We start from the raw sequence: 21289 nt of genomic DNA, 5'->3' as shown, positions 1-21289 counted from the left end.
CCTAATAATTATATCAAGAAGCTGGTAAGAATAATAGCCAGAACTTGATCCAAATAACACCCAGAAGCTGGTTTCCGGTTTAGATTTCCTAAAGGAATTCCTGTAGGAATCGTTTGAGATTGCTGATACATAAACGGGTTGTTTTGTAAAGTCCTTCCCCAACTCTCTCCATCAAGTAGTATTGTATTTGAACCAGGCCAGAGAAAAGGGAAGTGAAATCAAAGCAGGGATAAATCGTTTTTGTCATAACTGTTCATTTATGATGACTGTGGCAACCCGGCCCGGGCCAATTAAGGAGATGCAGAGCACCTGAGGAACAGGTGGAGAAGCAGGGCTTAAATAGCCTGCTTCTCCACTCATTCGGGGCTCTCCCAGCCATGTTGCTCCTGTACGGAGAGACCGGTCCTCGTGGGTGACGGGGATTCCACCCCCAAAGGATGGGACTGTTGATTCCTCCCAGGTTTTTACGTTCTTTTGTTTCTTCAGCGAGACTTTGTTTGAGTTTGGAATAAAACATGCCTTTTTGGTTTTTCCCCGTGAAATGGTGTCCTGTTTGGGAGGAGGTGGTTCGCTCACCGTGCCGGGTTGCCACATAACAATGGTATATAATTGTTATTGCCTTAAAACCGAGCTCCCGCTCCACTCTGAATGCACAAACTTCCAGTTGGCTGTAGTTCACTTACCCACCAAATGGGCCAGTAATGAGACGGAATATCGGATTATTACAAATATTACCTTCAAGTGATCCAGTTCACCACCGCACCCTAGTCCATGCTGGTTAATGGTGGCGTTCATGTGAAAGAAACGCCGCCAACCACTTTCTTTTATTCATTAATATTTTTATATCCGAGGGATGACTCCGATTAACAAAGCAGCTTTAACTTAATTGCTGCTATCACCGTTGAACTCGATTGCCACAACAAACCAAATTGATTAACAGAAAATCCCTTTTATCAAGAGGTAGGCGGGAGTGTGTTATTCTTTAGAAGGTTAAATTGACAACTGCAGTGGAAATGCTTTTGGGCTTACGAATATACAAACAAAGTTAGCAAAATCGGAAAACTGGAGCTTCTCAAATCTGCATAATAACAGAAAAGCGATCAGACCAGACGTTTTTGATTCCACACTGGAAAACCTCCCCGGTTTTTATTAAAAAGAGCCAATGTTAGAAGACATCTAATGAAATCCAAAACAAAACACAAACAAAAAACAGACACAACTGTCATCCGGACATTGATACCCAAACACAGGGACAGATAAATGGACTCCTCCATTGCTGTTGTCGAATACTCAAAACACCTTTCAACATAAAGGCAGAACGTTAAAATCAACGCCTTCCCCAAAAGGAAACATCAATCCATGAATTGTGTGCAACTTAAAACTCTTAATAGTGTAACATGTCAAGTGAATAGAAAAACGAATGACAACAAAATGACAACATTCAAGAGTGGACCCAAGACATTTCTCGTCGTACCTTACCTGCCCCAAGTCATGTCCCGGAATATTGCACAAAGTTAAAGACATATAGGCTTGTGATGGGTCCACAAAGGGGTTTTATGTTCAACTTGGTGTCAAGGGCAGGAGAAAGCCAGTGTTGTCGTTGAAATTGATAACAATGGATAACAAACATTAGTTTCAGACTTGGGTAATACTTTGTTTCGGTCAATGCGTGTTCAAACAAAAAAGGCATCCATTGGTATGTTGATCGGTAGTATTACGCCAATCAGGCCCCATGGGTCAAAGTGAACCGTACTAACAACTACAATTAAAAAGACTCAAGGAAAATGCAAACAAGGAAATGCAGCTCGACGGCGATATTAAGAAAAATCATACTAACGAGGTTGTGGACTGCATGCTTGATAGTAATAAATGGGCGAGTAAAAGTGTCGACATGATAACTTGATTAAAAACCTCAAATTGATATATGGCCTATATGGGAATGCTGTATTCTTGCTGGGCTCAAGGACCCAAACCGTGCTGACGTGCCCTTCTTGTGGAAGCTAAGCTAGTATGTGTTAGTTACTCTGAACTTGAGTCTCACCTATATACACAGGGGAGGGACACTATAGCAGTAGGATCTCTTCAGAGGAACAACTACTTGGAAATAAAAAATTAACCAAATATTCGTTAGATGCATCGTGAACACCTAAACTGATTTATGTGTGGTGGCTGTCGGCCATGCCCGGAGTGCTCAGAGACGGACCACGGCGCATTAAAGTCAGAAGACGTGTGCTTTGTGTCTTACTGGCCTGGGGCCATGACCGTCTCCAGTAAACTGAGCATCCCGACTGCTGCGTTGAATGGATCAAGTGCTTCACATAAAGCCAATGCCAACGCGTTGATAAGTCCCTAACAAGATGGCGACTTGTTCAACCGGTAAGGTCAATGTCGGACCGATCTGAATAAGTGTCAACGTTGCGTTGGGGGGGAAAGTATCGTGAGGAAAACTAAAGAAAAGCAAAAAGCAACCAAAAACGTTTGGCCAAACAAAAGAAAATTTAATGATTTATATTTAAACAATCAAAAGCAAAAAGAAAATGAGAAAAACAAATCAAATTTAAATGGTTGGACATGAGAGGCGATTATATCTACCATCAAAATCAACAGCTTCAAAAATAAACTACGTCTGAAATAAAAAGGTTCAAATAAAATAATAAATTCAAAAAGGTTTGAAAGAGGGGAAACAAAAGCAGAAGGCGGATGCTATTCCCTGGTTTTCTGATACAACCTCATTAATAGCTCACACAATCTCAATTAACCCAAAACATCAGAGCCAGAAACTGTAGATTTCCTTCTTTGGTCCATTTTAAGACAATCAGGTCTGAAAGACAATCAGGTCTGAAAGACAATTAGGTCCCCCCCCCCCCCCCCTACAATTCTGCTCGCTCTCAACAGAACATGACCAGACGTACGTGAACAGACCCGACGCAGTCGTAGGATTACAGTACAAAACGCGGTCCTGCCTTGAGCCACCGCTGCAGTCTAAACCCTGTGTCGGGTACTGAGTGCGGACCCCTCAGCAGTCCTGGTTAACGGGCGGACGTGTGAAGGTAAGTGCTCTGCTAGGGGGTGGGGGTGGGGGGGGGGGGGGTAAGTCAGACTTAACCGATTTAAAATTAAGGCATCTACTAAGGAGTGCCACAAACCGTGGCCACAATACTAATTGAAATTAAACGAAAGATAAAAAGGGGACAAAATCTCCACAGTTGCCTCTCACCGAACAAAAGTCCCTTAATCTCCGAGCCCTTATCTCGACAGGGCGGCAGCAGGCTGCGTTTTTCCTCTGCTTAAAACTTGAAAGACTCCCTAGTTTCTTGAGCTGCGTTGGTGATGTCGAGTCCCAACACGGTGGCCCAAAATCCGCCTCGCAGCCAGACCGATAGTAAACCCATCATTAATCCTAGTCACGCCATGCATGTCCTCCGACCAATTGAAATCAGAGGGCAGCCTTACCTCAAATTCTTAAACATGAAACGAAGAGGGGAAAGCAAAAAAAAGAAACCAAACTACGTGTGATCAGGCGATACTGTAGACCAACATGCACACGGTGAGTGAGAGTACACCAAAACAAAAACCGTCGTTTCATAAACTCTGCCATTGCATCTCCTTTGCCCCACCACCCCGGATCAGTCTTTCCACAAGTCTCTTCCCCCCCCCCCCCCCTCAGCTCCCCAAACCCAAGGCTCTATTTGTGGCCCTTGCTGGTCTTGAAGGACACCTGCAGGATCTTGTCCCCCAGTCGGTAGCCGTGCAGGCTGGAGATGGCCACGGCCGCCTCCTCGTAGTTCGTCATGGTGACAAAGCCGAAGCCCTTGCACTTGTTGGTGTTGAAGTCGCGGATGACCTTGACGTTGGTGACGGCGCCGAAGGGCCCGAACATCTGCCACAGGATGCCCTCGTCGGCGTCCTGGCCGAGGTTGTAGATGAAGATGCACCAGCCCGAGGAGCTGCTGCCCTGGACGCTCACACCGCTCATGCTGCCCATGTGGTCCACGCTCATGGGGGAGAACCTGGGGGAGGGAGGGAGGGAGGGAGGGAGGCAGCATTACACACCGAGCCACTCAGGACGGAGCGCTGGGCAGGGGCAGTGGGGGGGGGCGCCCCTGCCCAGCGCTCTGACCAGGCATGTCGGGGTACACTTTGGTAATTGGGCAGACGCAGACGTGTGAGTCAGACAGACGCCATAACTGTGTGCATGTGAGGTGGAGATGAAACGCTTTCTCTCTGCAATCCCGGCTTTCATGTTCAAGATTCAATGAAATATCGGGGGAAGTCTTTCACTGTTCTGTGTGCGGTTTAACTGCCGATTAAAAGTGTGCTTGTTCCCCGACAACAGAGGAGCTGTCACGTTAAAATTGTACCAGGGGCGAAAATTGTACCGGCCTACGTCATCAGCTGTTTACATCTTGACAACCTGTCTGGCAACAGACGACGCGATCGTCTGTTGCCGGGCAGGTTGCAAAAAACATTCGGCTCATGTTTCCAAAAGACGAAATAACATAATACAGATAACGGATCGCTAGATAACACTTGTTTTTACTTTATATTTGTATTGTATTTAATTGTTTAATCGAATAGCAACAGACGACGCGATCGTCTGTTGCCGGGAAACGGGCGATCGCGTCAAATGACGTAGGAAGGTTCTTGAACGCGTCATTTGACGCAAGATGTAAACAACTGATGACGTAGGCCGGTACAATTTTCGCCCCCGGTACAATTTTAACATGACAGAGCCGTTACCTGTAACTTTTCACAGAAAGGTAGGTGCTTTGAGAATAGCAAAGTCAAAAGACACGGTACTCTTGGTGCGCTACTCAGGGATGTGTGATGGTTTCAAAGTAGGGCTGGGAGATTAATCGAATTTTAATCAAGAGTAGATTTATAGAAGGGGAAGAACAGCTGGTTAAATATCTATATATTATTTTAGATTGGAACAGATTTCTTTTTGACCCTTTTGTGTATTTTTTTTTAGTTACAAGGTACTTTTTGGGTGAGACATGCTGAAGAAATACATGTTTTCAAACTCAAAATTAAATCGTTTGAATAATCATGATTTCAATATTGACCAAAATAATCTTGATTATGATTTTCCCCATAATCGAGCAGCCGTATTTCAAAGTGGAAAATTGTGTTGTGTGGCCGCAGCTCAAGCAGCTACAACGCAACCGGCAATCCATGAAAAAAACGACGGTAAGTGAAAAGACTTTACATTGCTTTCATGGTTAGAGAACCCTTCACTAAGAACAAGAGATATTAGCAGTCACAATGCTAGATGCTGTATCGGTATACACTCAGTATCGGCCGATACATTCACATTTAGGGGTCGTTTAGCAAGACGCTTTTATCCAAATCGACAGACAATAAGTACATTCGTCATAAGTAAGTGAAACAACACATCAAGACGCACTATACTGCGTGGTAGATCTAACAGAGAGGGACGGCGTGTCGGTTAGAAACCTCGCTCCCACCTGAACCTCTGCGCCTGGTGGTGGACGGGGCCGCCGAAGCCGCGCCGCGACTGGCCGTGGTACATCTGGGAGACGAACGGCGCGCTCTTCACCTGGTTGGGGTTCGCCGCAAACTTGACCGTGATGGGCTCGGCGGCGCCGGGCGGCTTCTGGCCGTTCAGGTCCTTGATGGCGTTCTCCGCCTCCGCCCGCTTGTCGAAGCGGATGAAGGCCACGCCGCGGGACAGGCCTGTGGGCGGACAGCAGGCCCAGGGGTTAGAGCTCAGCACCCTGACAACGGCCGGGGTAAGACCTCAGCACCCTGACAACGGCCGGGGTTAGACCTCAGCACCCTAACAACAGCAGGGGTACGACCTCAGCACCCTAACAACAGCAGGGGTTAGACCTCAGCACCCTAACAACAGCAGGGGTTAGACCTCAGCACCCTAACAACAGCAGGGGTTAGACCTCAGCACCCTAACAACAGCAGGGGTTAGACCTCAGCACCCTAACAACAGCAGGGGTTAGACCTCAGCACCCTAACAACAGCAGGGGTTAGACCTCAGCACCCTAACAACAGCAGGGGTTAGACCTCAGCACCCTAACAACGGCCGGGGTTAGACCTCAGCACCCTAACAACGGCCGGGGTTAGACCTCAGCACCCTAACAACGGCCGGGGTTAGACCTCAGCACCCTAACAACGGCCGGGGTTAGACCTCAGCACAAGACGTTGAAAGTGTGTAAGAGTGCACGTGTGAATGCGTTTGCGTGTCTGTGGTATGAAGTCATTTTAAGACGCCCCGTAGAAGGGGCTCCTCTGACAGCAGCATCCTACCGGTGGCCTGGTCGACCAGCACTCTGGAGTTGATGATGTGGCCGTAGCCCGTGAACATGTCCTCCACGTCCTTCTGGGCCATGTTCCGGGGCAGGCCGCTGATGTACAGGTTGGCATCCTTAATGGTCTCCGAGCTGGGCCGGGCGAACGAAACCTGAGCAGCAGGAAGCAACGGAGGCCTCGTTAGGTCAAAGGGGACCAATTGCCGAGCTAGAATGTATCATGAAAGTCACTGACAAAATGGAATCCTTTTTAATTTAAGTATGTCTATGTCTAAGTAAAACACAAGAATGCTATCTATATATATATATATAAATGAACTCATTTATTTAGAACGGTAAGCCAGTCCCATTAAAGTAAGCCTAATATTTTAGTTACAGGATGAACTTGGCAAAAAGCAACTAAATAAACCAATTAAGCAACAAAGAAAAGGCAAATAAAAAGGACAGTTCCTGGTAGCTAACTAGCAGCCAATTAACCTGGCACAGCTGTCCAGAATGTGGGACTGCCCGGTAACAGGTGACCTCATTAAAGGGCACAAGAGAATAGCGGCCAATCAGAAATCTAATTGAAGAGTAAAAATGACTAGAAATTAAAACGCTTACGTATGAATCAAATCAAAAGAGGGATGAGAATGGGCAAATCTAGCAGGGGCAACTAGCTGGACGTACATGTAAACACTGTCCTGTAGGGTGTTACCCCCTGGGGTGAGAACGGTTACGACCTAAGGCCTAGGAAGCACAGGAGCCAGGAAAGAAATTAAATGACATGAGATCTTTTGGGTGACAGTTGGAGAACACCTGATGGCACTTTACCTTGATAGTTTTAGACTGTAGCCTTAGTCCATTCAGTGTACTGATAGCTCTGTCTGCATCACTAGGGTTAAGATAGTTAACAAATCCGTACCCTAAACTGTGGCCTAGAGAAAAAAAAGAAAACAATAAAACAAAAACAAAAAAAACGTTTTATATAGTTCAAAAAAAATAAATAAAATCGGCATTTATATATATATATAAAATATTGGACAAAGAAATATCAAAACCCCCCAAACAAACAAACATTGCATAAAGTTTCCAAACAAAAAAGAAGACAGTTGGAATTGTTCCTGGCGTAAATGAATCAATCAAAGCAGTATGGTCCTGATGGTGGAGGTGGAGGAGGAGGAGGAGGAGGTCATGGGAGTGGGACCAAACCAGCAGCCCTCATTCAGGGAGGGGCTACTTTGGTATCTGGGGCCTCTGCTAGCCACACTGGGGTGGTCACATGTACCGTCAGGGCCCAGAGATGGGCCGGCCAGCACCACCGCTTCTAGGCGAGGTTGGCCAACACTAAATCAAATGTGCCTGTAAGTAAAAAGGGGAGGGCCAATCCCAACACTGCCAACCTATTGGCTGCTCCATCCATCACTCACATCTGTGTGGATATATTTTAAATAATAATAATAATAAATGACTTGGCTGATCTACACAACACACCTGGTGGGCCAGGAAGGCCTTCAACATCAACAACGGGGTAAGTGAGTGGGGGTGAGGGTGGGGGTCGGTGTGGGGGGGGCGCACCTGCGACCTTGTCCCGGACCAGCTTGGCGGACTCCACCTCTCCGATGCTGCTGAAGAGGCTGCGCAGCTCGTCCTGACTCATGCTCTGGGGAAGGTAGTTGACGATCAGGTTGGTCTTGCCGTCCTTGCCCTCGTCGCCCACCATGTGGTCCTCGTAGCCGTTGGACATGTCATACACCTCCTGAGGGGACGGACACGGACACACACACACACACACCTTAGAAAACGTTTCACTTTTCAGATGTGTAGAGTTAATAGTCCACCAACAGTCCGATATAAAGAGAAGTTATAGCCACCACGCTCATATTAATTCAGTCTTCATCTCTGCTAGGACATTATAACAGGTGTGGGAAAACCCTGATGTCTGCACTGCAGTGTGTGGGGGACGGTCAGGCACCAACAAAATCCACTTCTCCGCTCTTCTACAGCGTCAACCCTCACGGTTGTAGTAGCAGAAGGATTTATTTTTTTGTTGTCGGTGCTGAAATCAGTGCGAATATCGACACTACAACAACAGGCCACATTTCAACGTCTTGTGCCCAGCGGGGGCCGACGGTCGCCACTGGCTGGAACGTGACCCAGTCTGCTGCGGCACCGGCGCCGCCGGCCTCCTCACAGTGGGCCCATTCATGCCCCGTTAGGACTCCCATTGGGTATTCTGGCGGGGTAGCCGAGAACGTCTGACATCATGAATGAGAGTCCTGTGTACCGACAACAAGCGGGCCATGGACAACCAACATGGGGGTGTCTGCCTATTTTCTAATCCAGCCTTTGTTTTTTTTTGGTATCAGAAAAGGAGGCGTCGTTTTTTTTTGTTTTTGAGATTCAAGGGGGTGGCAATTGCTTAGCCGACATGTAACGGGATAAAAGCACTGACCCGAAATAACATTAGAATGAACGGGAGGGAGCGTGTCGTCATACTTACTTTCAAGTACCTAATATTTCCTCTGCGAACTGCCATTAAGACACCGCACTGCTCCTGGGGCTAAGGATACATTGAACCAGTTAGTGCACAGAAAATCACAGAAAACATGCACCACGGGTAGCGCCGTATCGACCACGGTCTGACACCACGTTCACATGGGCAAGGTAATGTACAGATGTGAACCCAAAGACGCCGTCAATCAATACAAACCCGGACCACATGGAATTCAGGGTTCATTCATACATCAAAAACGAGGCGCGCGTCCCATGTTATGATGGGCGTGGCCTTGTTAGCCGCCATGCTAGGCTACTAGTACATGTCGGGCCTACCGCCGCTAGCCCAATGCTAAGTCTCGCATTACAACATAACAAAAAGAGACCCCAATACACGAGTGAATGCAACCGGTGTATATTTTATATGTACGGTGACGACAAAGACGCTCGAAACAACTTATATGGGATAAAAAACGATGCTCCCGATGCTCGGAGCCGTACTAAAAAGGTAGCCCGCTGGTTAGATGGCCCCGAAGGCAGCATGGCCGATATTTGGTACTGCACTCGACGAAATCCTAACGCAAACAGAACTCAGAGGCGATTAATTTGTCGTCAGTGGTCGGAAGCACTCACCAGATGTAGAGGGTATTTTTTTTATGGACTGGTCGAACGGCAATGGTTCTGTTTATCGCGGCAACGACGTTCACTAACGTTACACAGTGCTACAATACCCTGGTGGGGAATAAACACTACAGCTCTGCGTGACCAGTGTTGCCGCGACCACTTCTGCGTGCCGCGCCCCCTTATACGTACCACGCCCCCTAGGTCGTTCTTCACAGCCAGGTGACATATAATAAATATAGATATATACATAAATCTAAAATATTGAAACAACAAATGTAGCTGTTATTGTAAGCACAATAACATCCCATTTCATGTATTAAGCACACGCATTTGTCCAACGCGCTGACAGTAAGCGCATTAACCAATTAAAATATACCCCAAAAAGTAAACACCGAAAAATTTAAAATAATTTATTTGCATATTTTCATTGAACAATTAGTATTTTCCCACACAATGATATATTATTGCAAAATAAATGTTCTGGCGTGTTTATGGACATTCACATTCACTAAATTGTGTATATTAATACCTTGTTATCAGAGTTTAATTTATGTTAGTGTGTGTGTGTGTGTGTGTGTGTGTGTGTGTGTGTGTGTGTGTGTGTGTGTGTGTGTGTGTGTGTGTGTGTGTGTGTGTGTGTGTGTGTGTGTGTGTGTGTGTGTGTGTGTGTATACGTGTTTGTGTGTTGTGTGGGGCATGGGTGCATGCCTGTTGTAATTCAACTTGACGGCTTCTCCAGAACGGTGTAATCCAGCAACAGTTGGTTGTTCGTCATCATGTGGGCCATGATAGCGATGCCCAGAATCTGCAACGAGAGGAGAGGCTTTGGTTTGGATGAATATGGGAATATAGACAGTCATATACATATGAGACTTCATAAAAGAGGGTTTAAAAAAAAATCTAAACAGATGATTGCATTTCAATGTTGCATTTCTCTGCAATATTCAAAAGTTTGTTAGCTAGTTATCTGTCCCTAATCTGTTGACATGATTGTGTTTCTATTAAGAAAACGTATTTCACCCGTTATATTCAGCACATCTTTATTTAAATAACATAAAATCACAAAGATGTCACAAATCACCGCAAGTGTTCCTCCTCGGTCCCAAGGATGAACACGGTCATGGGACCCCTTTAAACAAAATGGATGAACCTGAACAACAAGCCCCTGGAGCGCATGGCCTCTGACCTCTACCGGGAGCAGGGGCAGCAGGGACCAGGTGATCAGACTCAGCACAAACCCCAGTGCCTCCTCCAGCCGCTCCTGACAGCCCTGAGGAGGAAACCATGGGGGTGAAGGCCAGGCAACTTTATTTACACAGCACCTTTGACACACGAGGCAGACTCAAAGTGCTTCACATATAAACACTGTCTTGCAATAAAATGAAACAATAAAAATAATTTAGAGAAACTAAATAAAATGAAGGCAAAGTTAAAAAATGCATTGTAGAAGGAGTTCAATGGTTAGAAGTGCAATGTATTTAAGATCTTAGAAGTGACGGGAAGGGAGGGAAGGGTTGGACTCTGGTCCAAACCGTCCAGTTATGTAAGGACAATGTGTGTCAGTTAGTAGATTGTAGTGAACATTTGTAACAAACGTTGTAATGTACATATCACTACAGTAGTGAACATGAACATCATTCCCTAAGTCCACTGTGAGTTAACCGTTAGTGAACGCTTACGACTGTGTTCACAAATGTTAATGAATGGTTCATGCACGGTTCATTAAGGTACCCTCATGGTAAAGGGTTGCCCTGACGACCACGTCACCTGTACATAAGGTTCCCAGTGTTCCTCTGAGCTGCTGGTGCAGTGGAAGCAGGAGGAGTTACAGCAGCTCTGAGGGAACGTGGCCCGCCGACTCCGGTTGAACCAGGGGGTGCTGAGCCAATCACTGTAGCCCTGGACCCCACAGCACTGGAGCTGTGCAGGGGATGGGGCCCAGGGACAAAACAGGGTTTTATTATGTTAGGTATTTATTACAATTATGGATGATATTCACTGTTTAGCGTTGGGACTTTTGTATAGGTGGAAGTAAGTACGAACAAAAACACACGAGGACACACGGACGCAAACACACACACACACACACACACACACACACACACACACACACACACAAACACACACACACACACACACACACACACACACACACACACACACACACACACACACACACACACACACACACACACACACACACACACACACACACACACACACAAACACACACCTCTTCTTGTGTACTGTCCACAGCCCTTGCAAGTGGGTCTTGGCTACTGCCTGAATAGTTGTAGAAAACCTCACTTAGAACAGACAACTCTGAATCGACCTGTAGGAAAAAAAAGCATAACGGATCAAATGTACTGGACGCTGCAGGCCTGGGTAAATAGTGTTATTCTAGACCTTTGATAACGGATTTTGCACACCTTGTCAGAGTAGTAGTAGGCTAGTGCTGAAGCTGTCCCCTGGAGACACACCGCCACCACCAACAGATAAACGAACTGGGGGGAAACAGTTAAAAAGATAAAAACGACTACACAGATGTAACTAACACATCATAATTATCATTCTCATCATCATAGACGTAATTCTTAATAACATTATATTATTATTATCATTTACTATTTTCCTTGTTATGATTATTACCAAGCCCTGCAAAAAGACCGAGGTTTGAGCAGCAGCCATGCAGCCAATCACGCCGGCGACCAATAGGAGCGTGGCGGTGGAGAGCGCGAGCACTCCGGGCATGAGGATAGAGTATCCCGAGAAGAAGGGGTGGCTCTTGCTGAAGTAGAACAGTAGATAGAGTCCACTGAGGGACAACAATAACCCCACCACCTTTTGGGAAAACAGTTGGAGAAATGTTATTAGTATGCTTATATTATGATTATAATAATAAGGCGTCCCTCGAAAAACATAGGAACCCTATTGAATTCGTTAGCATTATTATTATTATTTCCTGGCTTTTTCTGCTCCTACACCCAACTTTCTTACAGAGATCAGCATACTTTTACTTTCCAGGTTGTCATTTTCAAAGCGCATATATAACTGCAGGTCACTGAACGTCTTACCCACAGAAGTTGACTTGTAATCCGTAGACTTGTTGTTAAAGTATCTCTGGAGAAATGCATCTCTTGGAAGCGGACGCTGCTGTCTTGTTTAATCATGCGTTTTGAAAGGATATCATGTCAATCGGACAGAGGAGGAACAAAAGGAACAATGCCAGTAAATAAAGAAGAGCCAAACAATCATCGTCAAACGTAGACCTATATGTGTTAAAACAAAACCTCTTCAAACTTCCTGAAAACGCTGATAATACGGAAACACTCGAAGCTTCCTATAGCCTAATTAAACTCGGCACAACCCAACTTGTCTTCATTGACTGTTGTTTATTTATTGTTAGCCGTCTCTGGTCAACCTATCACGTAGCCTATAAGTCATAAGCCTTATGGTTCAATATTTTACGAGACTATATCTTTTTATGGGTTATGCCTGCCCCCTTTGAGTCACTCACACACAAACTCTCTTGACACTGACAACCCCTCAGCACACCGGTTGATACGGTCATATCAGTCAGTGCCTGAACTTATGTGAAATTCGGTCAATAGCTCACTTCAAATTGCTGTCATAATGCAAGCCCTGCAACCGAGAATATGCATGTGTACGTTTTTAAAATGACATTTTCTCTAAATCTATACAGTAAAATCACATGGTTCCTTGTGTACAAGTAGTTAGTACAACAGTTAGTATGGTCATATCAGTCGGTGCCTGGCACACAGCACTAAGGCCAACTCATTTCAGCTGCGTCTCCCCCGCCTCTCCTCATAAAGCGCCCCCACCGTGACGGATGTTAATCGTTTATTTTGCGTTGGATTGCGTGGGCTGAACAATCCGGACATCGTGGCCACCGACGGGGACCCCGCCACCGGGACCCACGCAGTGAGTAACGCGGGGTACTTCCTTCATGAGCACTGCACATGTTACACTCTCCCCATCTCCTCCTGTCGTCTGTTCTCGCCCCTCTATTGTACATGTTTTACCGCTGGAGGTTAATGTGGATTTGCTGATGGAAGTGGTAGTTTGTGTTGAGTGGTTTATCTATGGGATCGACTGACTAACTAACGCTGCGGACCGCTACAGCACCGACCACCACACTGGGAAGTGTCCTCTGCTCACTGTGGAAGCAGCATGGAAGAACTGCAGAAACTCTGATGGAAACTACAGGACCTCCACGCTGTTGAACACAAACTGTTGTAGGCCTACTACAAACAGAGGCGGTCCCACTCGGTTAAAGATCTCGTGGTCAATGCGGCAGACCGCTGGACCTGGACGTCACCTTCTGCAGATACTTCACTGCCCTCAGGAATCCACGGATAACTTGAAACATGTCCGACTCCACATGTCCGAAAAATCCAGGCTGGAAACTTGTGGAAGGAAGAAAGGGTTCCGTTTTTGCTCAACCCATAACCCCACTGAGCCCTTCTGTGGAAACCTGTCTGACTGACCCTACTGACTGGGGGCCTTTTGATGTGTGTTTGGTTGGTCTGGTAGAAGGTTTGCTGCTTGTGATCTGCAAGGTGGTCCTGGGTTAGATGCGGTGTCTGACTTGCACACCACTCTCCCAATTCTATTCTTCTCTTTACTACTTTTATACTTTCAATACACTTGTTGCTGCTGCTGTTGACCGCTGGTGGTGCAATGTGGTTTTTATTCGCGTATGTTCTGTGGACTATTTGTATTTTAATGAACATGTTTACTGCCTGTTAGACCTCGGATTGGCAAACCTAAACTCCTTCACTGGCAAAATGTAGATGCAAATTAAATGCCAAAATTAACATTTCAATATTCGTTTTGCGTATTTCACCAATAACTTCGGAACTAGACGGACCTCATATATAATTTGCTCTTCAAAGATGCGGTCAGGCGCCCCTCCGTTATATAACGTTTTCTGCCCGGTACGAAATAGACCGACCAATAGCAACCCTTTAGGCTATCTAATGTGAGGTTGGATATACGCAACATGTAGAGGTGTTTCAACAACAAAGATGGAAGTTGGTGAACTAAAGACTGTATATGCTCACTAAAAGAACGAACGACTACTACTCTTAAAGATTTTGAGGAATATATGTATTTCTGCATCACCCGTTCCAATGCTATGATTAGTCGAGGCCTATCCAATATAGCATCGACCCATTTTAGATCGCGCCCTTTAGACACGCCCCTTGGAAATTGAACAACGCACTTCAACGCAAGAGGATCCAGAAGGATTTCACGAGTCCATTGGAAGATATCGAGGAACATGAACATCACCAATGAAGGAGAGTAACGTTTCCACTTGCTATAGGAATTTAGTGAAGCACTAAATAGTTAATAATAATAATAATAATAATGATAAAATGTGGTCACCATTTATTGACTTTTTGGGTAAGACTTCCGCTTTAAAACCGCATTCATTTACTTTTCTTGTGTGGTTTCCCACTATTCATTAAATGTTTTATAGAAGTAAAAAAGTAATCAATAGAACTATACACATTTGTACAACAATTAATCATTATACAGGATTTGAACATTTTCTATTTGAGCTCATGCTTCATAATATTTCCAAGGATTGCAGAGTACCAAATGATTTAGGAACAGTGTTTTTTTGTTTGTTCAGGAGCGGATTGTACTCCCAGAGGCTTCAACAGAGCGGGTCTGGAGCTGGGAGCTGCAGGTGGATGGTGGCCAGGAGCCGTTCAGTCCTACAGGAACAGACGGGTGAGCTGTGGAACTGCACATCCTATAAACTCCTCCTTGGCGTGGTCAAACGGTTCAGACTGGAATTCAGTCATTGGTTGTGATTGGCTTGTTAGCCAAGCGTTCTCAGCCACTAGGACTAGTGTCCTTATGAAGATTAGATGTGCGTGTGTGTGGCTGGGTTTGGGAGTTTATAGGAAATGATACTTCTCAAGAATGCACAGAATGGGAGAAGATAAGCTATTGTCATCTGAGTGAGCGAGGAGAAAATATCTCCAGTGTTTAAATAGATTTAGTCTTGTTTCAGTAGAGGTGATGGAGGCGGTCGTCTGGAGGGGCTCGTCTGGAGGGGCTCGTCTGGAGGTCCGTGGCGGTCGTCTGGAGGTGCTCGTCTGGAGGTCCGTGGCGGTCGTCTGGAGGCGCTCGCTGCAGGTGGAGGGAAGGCCGGGAGCCGTGCAGCCCAACGGATGCAGAACGGTGAGACGCGGAGCTGCACAGCTGCACATTTTTTCCTAGGCTTGGTGAATTGTTTAGAATGAAACCTTTGACATACAGCAACTCTGAGGTGTTCTGAAAAATGTCAGATGCATTCTCAGCCACTAGGACCAGCTCCAGGATGTAGGCTAGGCGTGTGTGGCTGGCTGTTGGGTTAAATAATAACTCACTCAAGACTGCACAGTATGGCATCAGGGAGATCTGTGGGAGCTAAAGCAGAGGAGGAGTTGATTATCTGCATCATGTACGGGGAGAAATGTGCAGTGTGCAAATGGAACGTGTCATTCGCCTTTCAGAAGGACTGAGGCGGAGGCCAGCCTGGAGGCGGCGGCCAGCCTGGAGGCGGCGGTGGCCTGGAGGTCCTGGAGGCGGAGGCCAGCCTGGAGGCGGCGGTGGCCTGGAGGTCCTGGAGGCAGAGGCCAGCCTGGAGGCGGCGGTGGCCTGGAGGTCCTGGAGGCGTCCAACCTGGAAGGGGCGGCATGGAGGGCCAGGTGGCGGCTCCTCATCCAGTAAAGTTAAACTCATCTTCAGTGCATCCGTGATGAAAGGGGAGAAATGTTCCAGTGTGCAACTGTAACTTGTGTCTCACATTTCACAAGGGCCTGGAGGCGGCCAACCTGGAAAACCTTGAGACGGCGGAGGTCCTGGAGGCAACGGCGGGCCTGGAGGTGGAGGCCAACCTGGAGGTCCTGGAGTCGGTGGGCCTGGAGGGCCTGGAGGCGGCTGTTGGGTCCAACCTGGAGGGCCTGGAGGCGGTGGTTGGGACCAACCTGGAGGTCCCGGCGGAGGCGTCCTGGAGGGCCCGGCGGCGGCGGCGGCGGCGGCGGCGGCGGCGGCGTCCTGGAGGGCCCGGCGGCGGCGGCCTGGAGGGCCCGGCGGCGGCGGCGGCGGCGGCGGCCTTGAGGGCCCGGCGGCGGCGGCGGCCCGGCGGCGGCGGCGGCGGCGGCCTGGAGGGCCCGGCGGCGGCGGCGGCCTAAAACTCGTAGGGAAAGAAAACATACTTTCCTCAAGTACAAAAAATATAGATCAATAATTTGTCGGTAATACTGTATACTGTTCAAAACAATAGTCGTGCCATAAAGCATTTTGAATGCAATTGAAATGGCGGTTGGATGTATTATTGCAAACTGAAACCCTCACCGAAGACCCCCCCCACCACCTTGACTAAGACATTGTCTGGGGGAAACACTGAACTGGGTTGTATCACTTAGTAGTGAGTACACTAGGGTAGCTGGGTCATCTCCAAATGGTAACTGAGTGTTTGCTCCAGCAGGATTGAAGGAGTCACTGGGGATGAAGATCACTGCTCGGGGGCTGACGACCCCCCCCCCCTCCCCCCTCATCTTTCTGGAGAAGGTATATAAATCTACAGCTGATGTGATCAAAGTTCTGCAGTTCAGATCCGCTGATAAATGGTCCCATACCGTATCCACAGCGTCCTCATGGTCAAACCTCCACCTCTTTGAAGAGACCAAGCAGCTTGATGACTGACTGGTTCTTTATACTCAAGACCTCGTCCCGGAGCAGAGGACGGACCTCGTCCCGCAGTGCAGCCGACTAGAGACTCCATGTGGAACCGGTAAGATACTGGATTGACCATCTTGAAGACATTTTCATTTATTCAACAAGGTTAGTTTTGTTTAGTGGGTATGTTGCTTTGATACTAGGGGCTTCTTCTGTAACAAACTTTCTAGAGAATAAGACTTCATATTAAAAGAGTATAAGACTTCAGCCAATCAGCGGGATGTCCTTGAACAAGAGCCAATGGCTGAAGGTGCTCAAACGCATTCTTTTGACTCGCTCCTCTACTATTGCTGTAATCAAGCTGGATGGCTATTTTGCTCCTTCTACTGACAAAATCAAGTCTGCCACCTGGTGGACAATGAGGGCGTAGCAACTCGGGGTACATTGGAAACATGATAAGAGCCTGTTTTTGATGGTTGGATCGTACACCTAAATGTTTTTACATCAAAATATCGCCGAACCCCATGTTGGACAATGCTTTTTTTTCAATCCTTTCTATGTTTAGCTTTGATTTATCCTTACCTTTTCATGTGACCCATTCCCCTTAGGTTCAATAAAGTTGACCTCTCCTTCAGGCGACTTAAAGGGAGACCAGATGTGCGACGGCTGGGTGTCATGGTGCAGAGACCCAACGCTGGTAAATATTTACTTCCTCCTTGAACAGACCTAACGCGTCAAGCGGCAATTATAGAATCCCTCCTGATCTTTATAAAGTCTTTTCTGTGAACATCTCCACTGACTAGTGTGCTCTGAATTAAATTAAAGTTAATTAAATGCAGTAACTCCAATGCACCTGGAGGCTCGTGTTGACAATTTTTGAAACCTGGTTCTCCAGCACTAGGACAGTTGCGGTAAATAAATGCTTGTTTTTTCGCTAATTTAAGTCTATGAAATCCAATGCTGATTGAGACCAGATGGGGCTGTTCCTGCATTTATAGACATTTGATTGCCCTTGAAACTGATTCTACTTTTTGCATCAATTTACTTCACAGCACTGAACTACACCAGTGTGTCCTACTCCCCATAAACCCTGAGGATCCCTGGCTACACCAGCACATTAATCCACACCCAACATTAACACGCAGTGCACACTCTATAGAGCTTGTAAGTCCGCCCCTTGCGGCGGGACCTCGTGAGATCGTAAGATATGACTGGGTTTCAATGGAGAGGAAGTAATTATTATCTCCATTATGTTGCACCACATTTTGGGGGAAGAATGTTTGAATCAATCTTTGTCATTTATTTCTGTACTCCATATCTGTAATCCCAGCTGTTTAACACAGTAGCTGGGAACCCTCTTTATAGGGAGCGGCTAGAGGGACGAGGCTGGAAGCAAACCTGAGCCTGGATCTTAACCTTCTTTCTAAACCTAATGCCGCAATTTAACCGCAAATAAAGTGAGGCCTAAAGTAACTTGACTCTCTTACCTAAACTTGCTTGCATAAACTCGCTTGCCTAAACTCGCTTGCATAAAACCTAAACTCGCTTGCATAAAACCTGAACTTGCTTGGCTAAACTCGCGTCGCTTGCCTAATACCTGAACTTGCTTGCCTATACTCGCTTGCCTAATACCTGAACTCGCTTGCCTAATACCTGAACTCGCTTGCCTAAACTCACTTGCATAAAGCCTAAACTCGCTTAGCTTGACTCGCTTGCCTGTTCTCGCGTGGCTAAACTCGCTTGCATAAAACCTAAACTCGCTGGCATAAAACCTAAACTCGCTTAGCTTGACTCGCTTGCCTGAACTCGCTTGCCTAAACTCACTTGCATAAAACCTAAACTCGCTTAGCTTGACTCGCTTGCCTGTACTCGCTTGGCTAAACTCGCTTGCATAAAACCTAAACTCGCTTGCATAAAACCTTAGCTTGACTCGCTTGCCTGAACTCGCTTGCCTAATACCTGAAGTCGCTTACCTAAACTCGCTTGCCTAAAACCTAAACTTGCTTGTCCAAACACGTTACACAAAGTTAACCATCCATAATCTTTAACCCAAACCAGACTTGTCCCTGGGTCGCTCCACTTTAATTTAGAAGTTTCTTCTTTCACCTCATCTGCGTTTTGAGTTTCATTCTTTGAGGGCTTGAAGTGCTTTGGAGGATATTTGAACCTTTGTTTGCCGCATCAATAAACATGCTTTATCTTCACCCATTTTGTTCTGGATTGCATTTCTATGTGTAATCCGGCCAAATGTTCAGTGTCCTTGCATGTAATGTCTATGGTCTGACGATAATCTGACCTCTTCATGAAGCAGAATGTGTGTGAATGTTGTCCCGTGAGCTCCAGGCTCTCTGTGGGCCTGTCAACGTCTCTTGAGCAAAAGGTTGGAGAGTGAATTCATTTTTGTGCCATTTTCATGTGTTCCTGAGTAGTTCAGACCTGTGGTGTTTCACATGAGACCTTAATGGGAACTTTTCTTCTTCTGCCTGCATATGTAATGCCTACATTAGTAGGGTGATCACTGTTGATCCCAATATTGATCATTAACCACCTCATTCTTTTATGATTTTTTTCGATAAGGATTACAAATCATGTAATTTATGAGCATATTTGCAAATGGCTCCAAATATCGGATTGTGTAAAAACGAATGAAATGTAACCTGCTTGATTTAAAGAAAATAAAACATCCAAATATTATAAACCTGTTTTGTGTTGCTCTCTTACAATGTGGAAATGAAACGCAGATAGATATGCTGGGATTTGTTTAATTTACTATTATCATTTCCAGGATAAGTTAATAACCTAGTATAGCCTACCCGGAAAAGAAGGGATATGATGGCCAGGGCAGGCTGTTTCGGTGTCCTGTCAACATATTGTGAGCGGATTTGTGAACATTCTCGGTGAGGGAAATTCAATTGTAAACGTTAATTAACATGCAGGACCATTCAGCGAACACTTCACATATTTCTCACCAACAGAACGGTCACTCTGTGCGCTTCTTGTGATTTTAAAGTCCTGGCGCCCCCTACTGGAGTTCTTTGATAATTCTTGCCCGCGGTGACCTCGGTCACCTATCTTCCTCAACTCTCCTTTCTAGGTCAAGAGATCTGACATCTGTCTCTATCTGTGTCCCTCTTTCTCCTTCTCCCTCTCTCTGGCTCTTTCCTTCTCTCTGTCTCTCTCCTTCGCCCTCTCTCTGTGTGTCTATCTCTCCCTATAGACACGCGTAAAAAGGGCACCGCGGCGCCCTTTTTACGCGTGTCAATTGCCGCCCCCATAGCACCAATGCCCAGCTTGAGCCATTTCGCAACCAAAATCTGTGGTTACCGCCGATATGTCATAGATTACCGTTAGATTTAAACAGCAAAGATGGAGACATGTTAGTCAACAACATAATTAATTGCACCAATTTAAAATTCCAAAAATACATGCGGAGCCGAAATGTACCGATCAAACGCCACGTCACAAGGCATACAATCAAATGATTCCATTGCTCTCGTGTGGGAGGTCGCTTTCGAGCTGCACTTGGTGTGTCCACTCTGATTTTAATTCAACCATCGTGGTTAAAATGTTGGCTTTTATTTTGAAACTCCACATCAGAATGTTCTGAAACTTTTTGCGTGACCCCATGGAGTGGTCTTGAACTATAACCCTGAAGTGAAATGAGCCTGAAATAACAGGGCATTTTCTTTTAAATTGAATCCAAAATCATATGTAATATGTCTCATATTGGAAACTTTGGTTGGCTTTTATTTTGAAACTCCAAATTAGAATGTTCTGAAACCTTTTGCGTGACCCCATGGGGTCGTGAACTATAACCCTGAAGTGAAATGAGCCTGAAATAACAGGACTTTTCTTTTAAATCGAATCCAAAATCATATGTAATATGTCTCATATTGGAGATTTTGGTTGGCTTTTACTTTGAAAATCCACATCAGAATGTTCTGAAACTTTTTGCGTGACCCCATGGGGTCTTGAACTATAACCCTGAAGTAACAGGGCATTTTCTTTTAAATTGAATCCAAAATCATATGTAATATGTCTCATATTGGAATGTTATAAATAAACATTTTACATTCCTTACTATGTTCTAATGTTAGGTAACAAAACAAATCATTTACAGTACCACCTCTTTCCATTTCTGCTTTTAGTTGTTTCTCCATCTGCACTTTTGTCTGCTGCAGTTGGGTAAGAAAGATTTGTTCTTTACC

At 45.9% G+C, this 21289-nt stretch overlaps 2 protein-coding genes and 2 long non-coding RNA genes across 9 annotated transcripts; 2 read left to right on the top strand and 2 right to left on the bottom strand.

The window, feature by feature from the left end:
- Positions 1 to 750: 750 nt before the first annotated feature.
- elavl1a (ELAV like RNA binding protein 1a) lies at positions 751 to 9549 on the bottom strand. Of its 2 annotated transcripts, XM_056590876.1 has the most exons (7): positions 9393 to 9549; positions 8767 to 8826; positions 7842 to 8022; positions 7098 to 7201; positions 6283 to 6436; positions 5469 to 5697; positions 753 to 4010 (listed from the first exon to the last, which is right to left on the bottom strand). In XM_056590876.1, exons 2-7 carry the CDS (start codon positions 8800 to 8802, stop codon positions 3686 to 3688), a joined length of 1029 nt encoding a protein of 342 aa, XP_056446851.1. In that variant the 5' UTR covers positions 8803 to 8826; positions 9393 to 9549; the 3' UTR covers positions 753 to 3685. The 2 variants fall into 2 exon arrangements, with proteins under 2 accessions (XP_056446852.1, XP_056446851.1); XM_056590877.1 differs by lacking the exons at positions 7098 to 7201; positions 8767 to 8826; positions 9393 to 9549 and having other exon boundaries at positions 751 to 4010; positions 7842 to 7929.
- Positions 9550 to 9806: 257 nt separating this feature from the next.
- tspan37 (tetraspanin 37) lies at positions 9807 to 13088 on the bottom strand. 5 transcript variants are annotated; one of them, XM_056590889.1, is made up of 7 exons: positions 12458 to 12893; positions 12033 to 12224; positions 11813 to 11887; positions 11617 to 11715; positions 11151 to 11303; positions 10465 to 10653; positions 9807 to 10188 (listed from the first exon to the last, which is right to left on the bottom strand). In XM_056590889.1, exons 1-7 carry the CDS (start codon positions 12551 to 12553, stop codon positions 10102 to 10104), a joined length of 891 nt encoding a protein of 296 aa, XP_056446864.1. In that variant the 5' UTR covers positions 12554 to 12893; the 3' UTR covers positions 9807 to 10101. The 5 variants fall into 5 exon arrangements, with proteins under 5 accessions (XP_056446864.1, XP_056446866.1, XP_056446868.1 ...); XM_056590891.1 differs by having other exon boundaries at positions 10534 to 10653; XM_056590893.1 differs by having other exon boundaries at positions 10570 to 10653.
- On the top strand, positions 13014 to 13764 carry LOC130382965 (uncharacterized). The gene is made up of 2 exons (XR_008895662.1): positions 13014 to 13325; positions 13527 to 13764. It is a non-coding gene; the product is annotated as an uncharacterized LOC130382965 (long non-coding RNA).
- Positions 13765 to 17056: 3292 nt separating this feature from the next.
- LOC130382964 (uncharacterized) lies at positions 17057 to 19777 on the top strand. Its single transcript, XR_008895661.1, has 3 exons — positions 17057 to 17196; positions 17690 to 17778; positions 18134 to 19777. It is a non-coding gene; the product is annotated as an uncharacterized LOC130382964 (long non-coding RNA).
- The last annotated feature ends 1512 nt before the right edge of the window (positions 19778 to 21289 follow it).

This window comes from Gadus chalcogrammus, chromosome 5 (assembly GCF_026213295.1).
Source record: "Gadus chalcogrammus isolate NIFS_2021 chromosome 5, NIFS_Gcha_1.0, whole genome shotgun sequence".
Classification (NCBI taxonomy): domain Eukaryota; kingdom Metazoa; phylum Chordata; class Actinopteri; order Gadiformes; family Gadidae; genus Gadus; species Gadus chalcogrammus.
This window is presented reverse-complemented; position numbering and strand designations above follow the sequence as displayed.

Excerpts from the sequence above, each read along its gene's own strand:
- elavl1a (XM_056590876.1), bottom strand. The coding sequence starts at position 8,802 with ATGGCAGTTCGCAGAGGAAATATTAGGTACTTGAAA. Across the intron at positions 6,437-7,097 it reads TACAGTCTAAAACTATCAAG|GTTTCGTTCGCCCGGCCCAG; the intron begins GTAAAGTGCCAT and ends CCTGCTGCTCAG. Across the intron at positions 5,698-6,282 it reads GCTGGTCGACCAGGCCACCG|GCCTGTCCCGCGGCGTGGCC; the intron begins GTAGGATGCTGC and ends GTCCGCCCACAG.
- tspan37 (XM_056590888.1), bottom strand. The coding sequence starts at position 12,553 with ATGATTAAACAAGACAGCAGCGTCCGCTTCCAAGAGATGCATTTCTCC. Across the intron at positions 12,225-12,457 it reads TTACAAGTCAACTTCTGTGG|GTGGTGGGGTTATTGTTGTC; the intron begins GTAAGACGTTCA and ends TTTTCCCAAAAG. Across the intron at positions 10,654-11,150 it reads ACTGGGAACCTTATGTACAG|GGCTGTCAGGAGCGGCTGGA; the intron begins GTGACGTGGTCG and ends TTTCCTCCTCAG.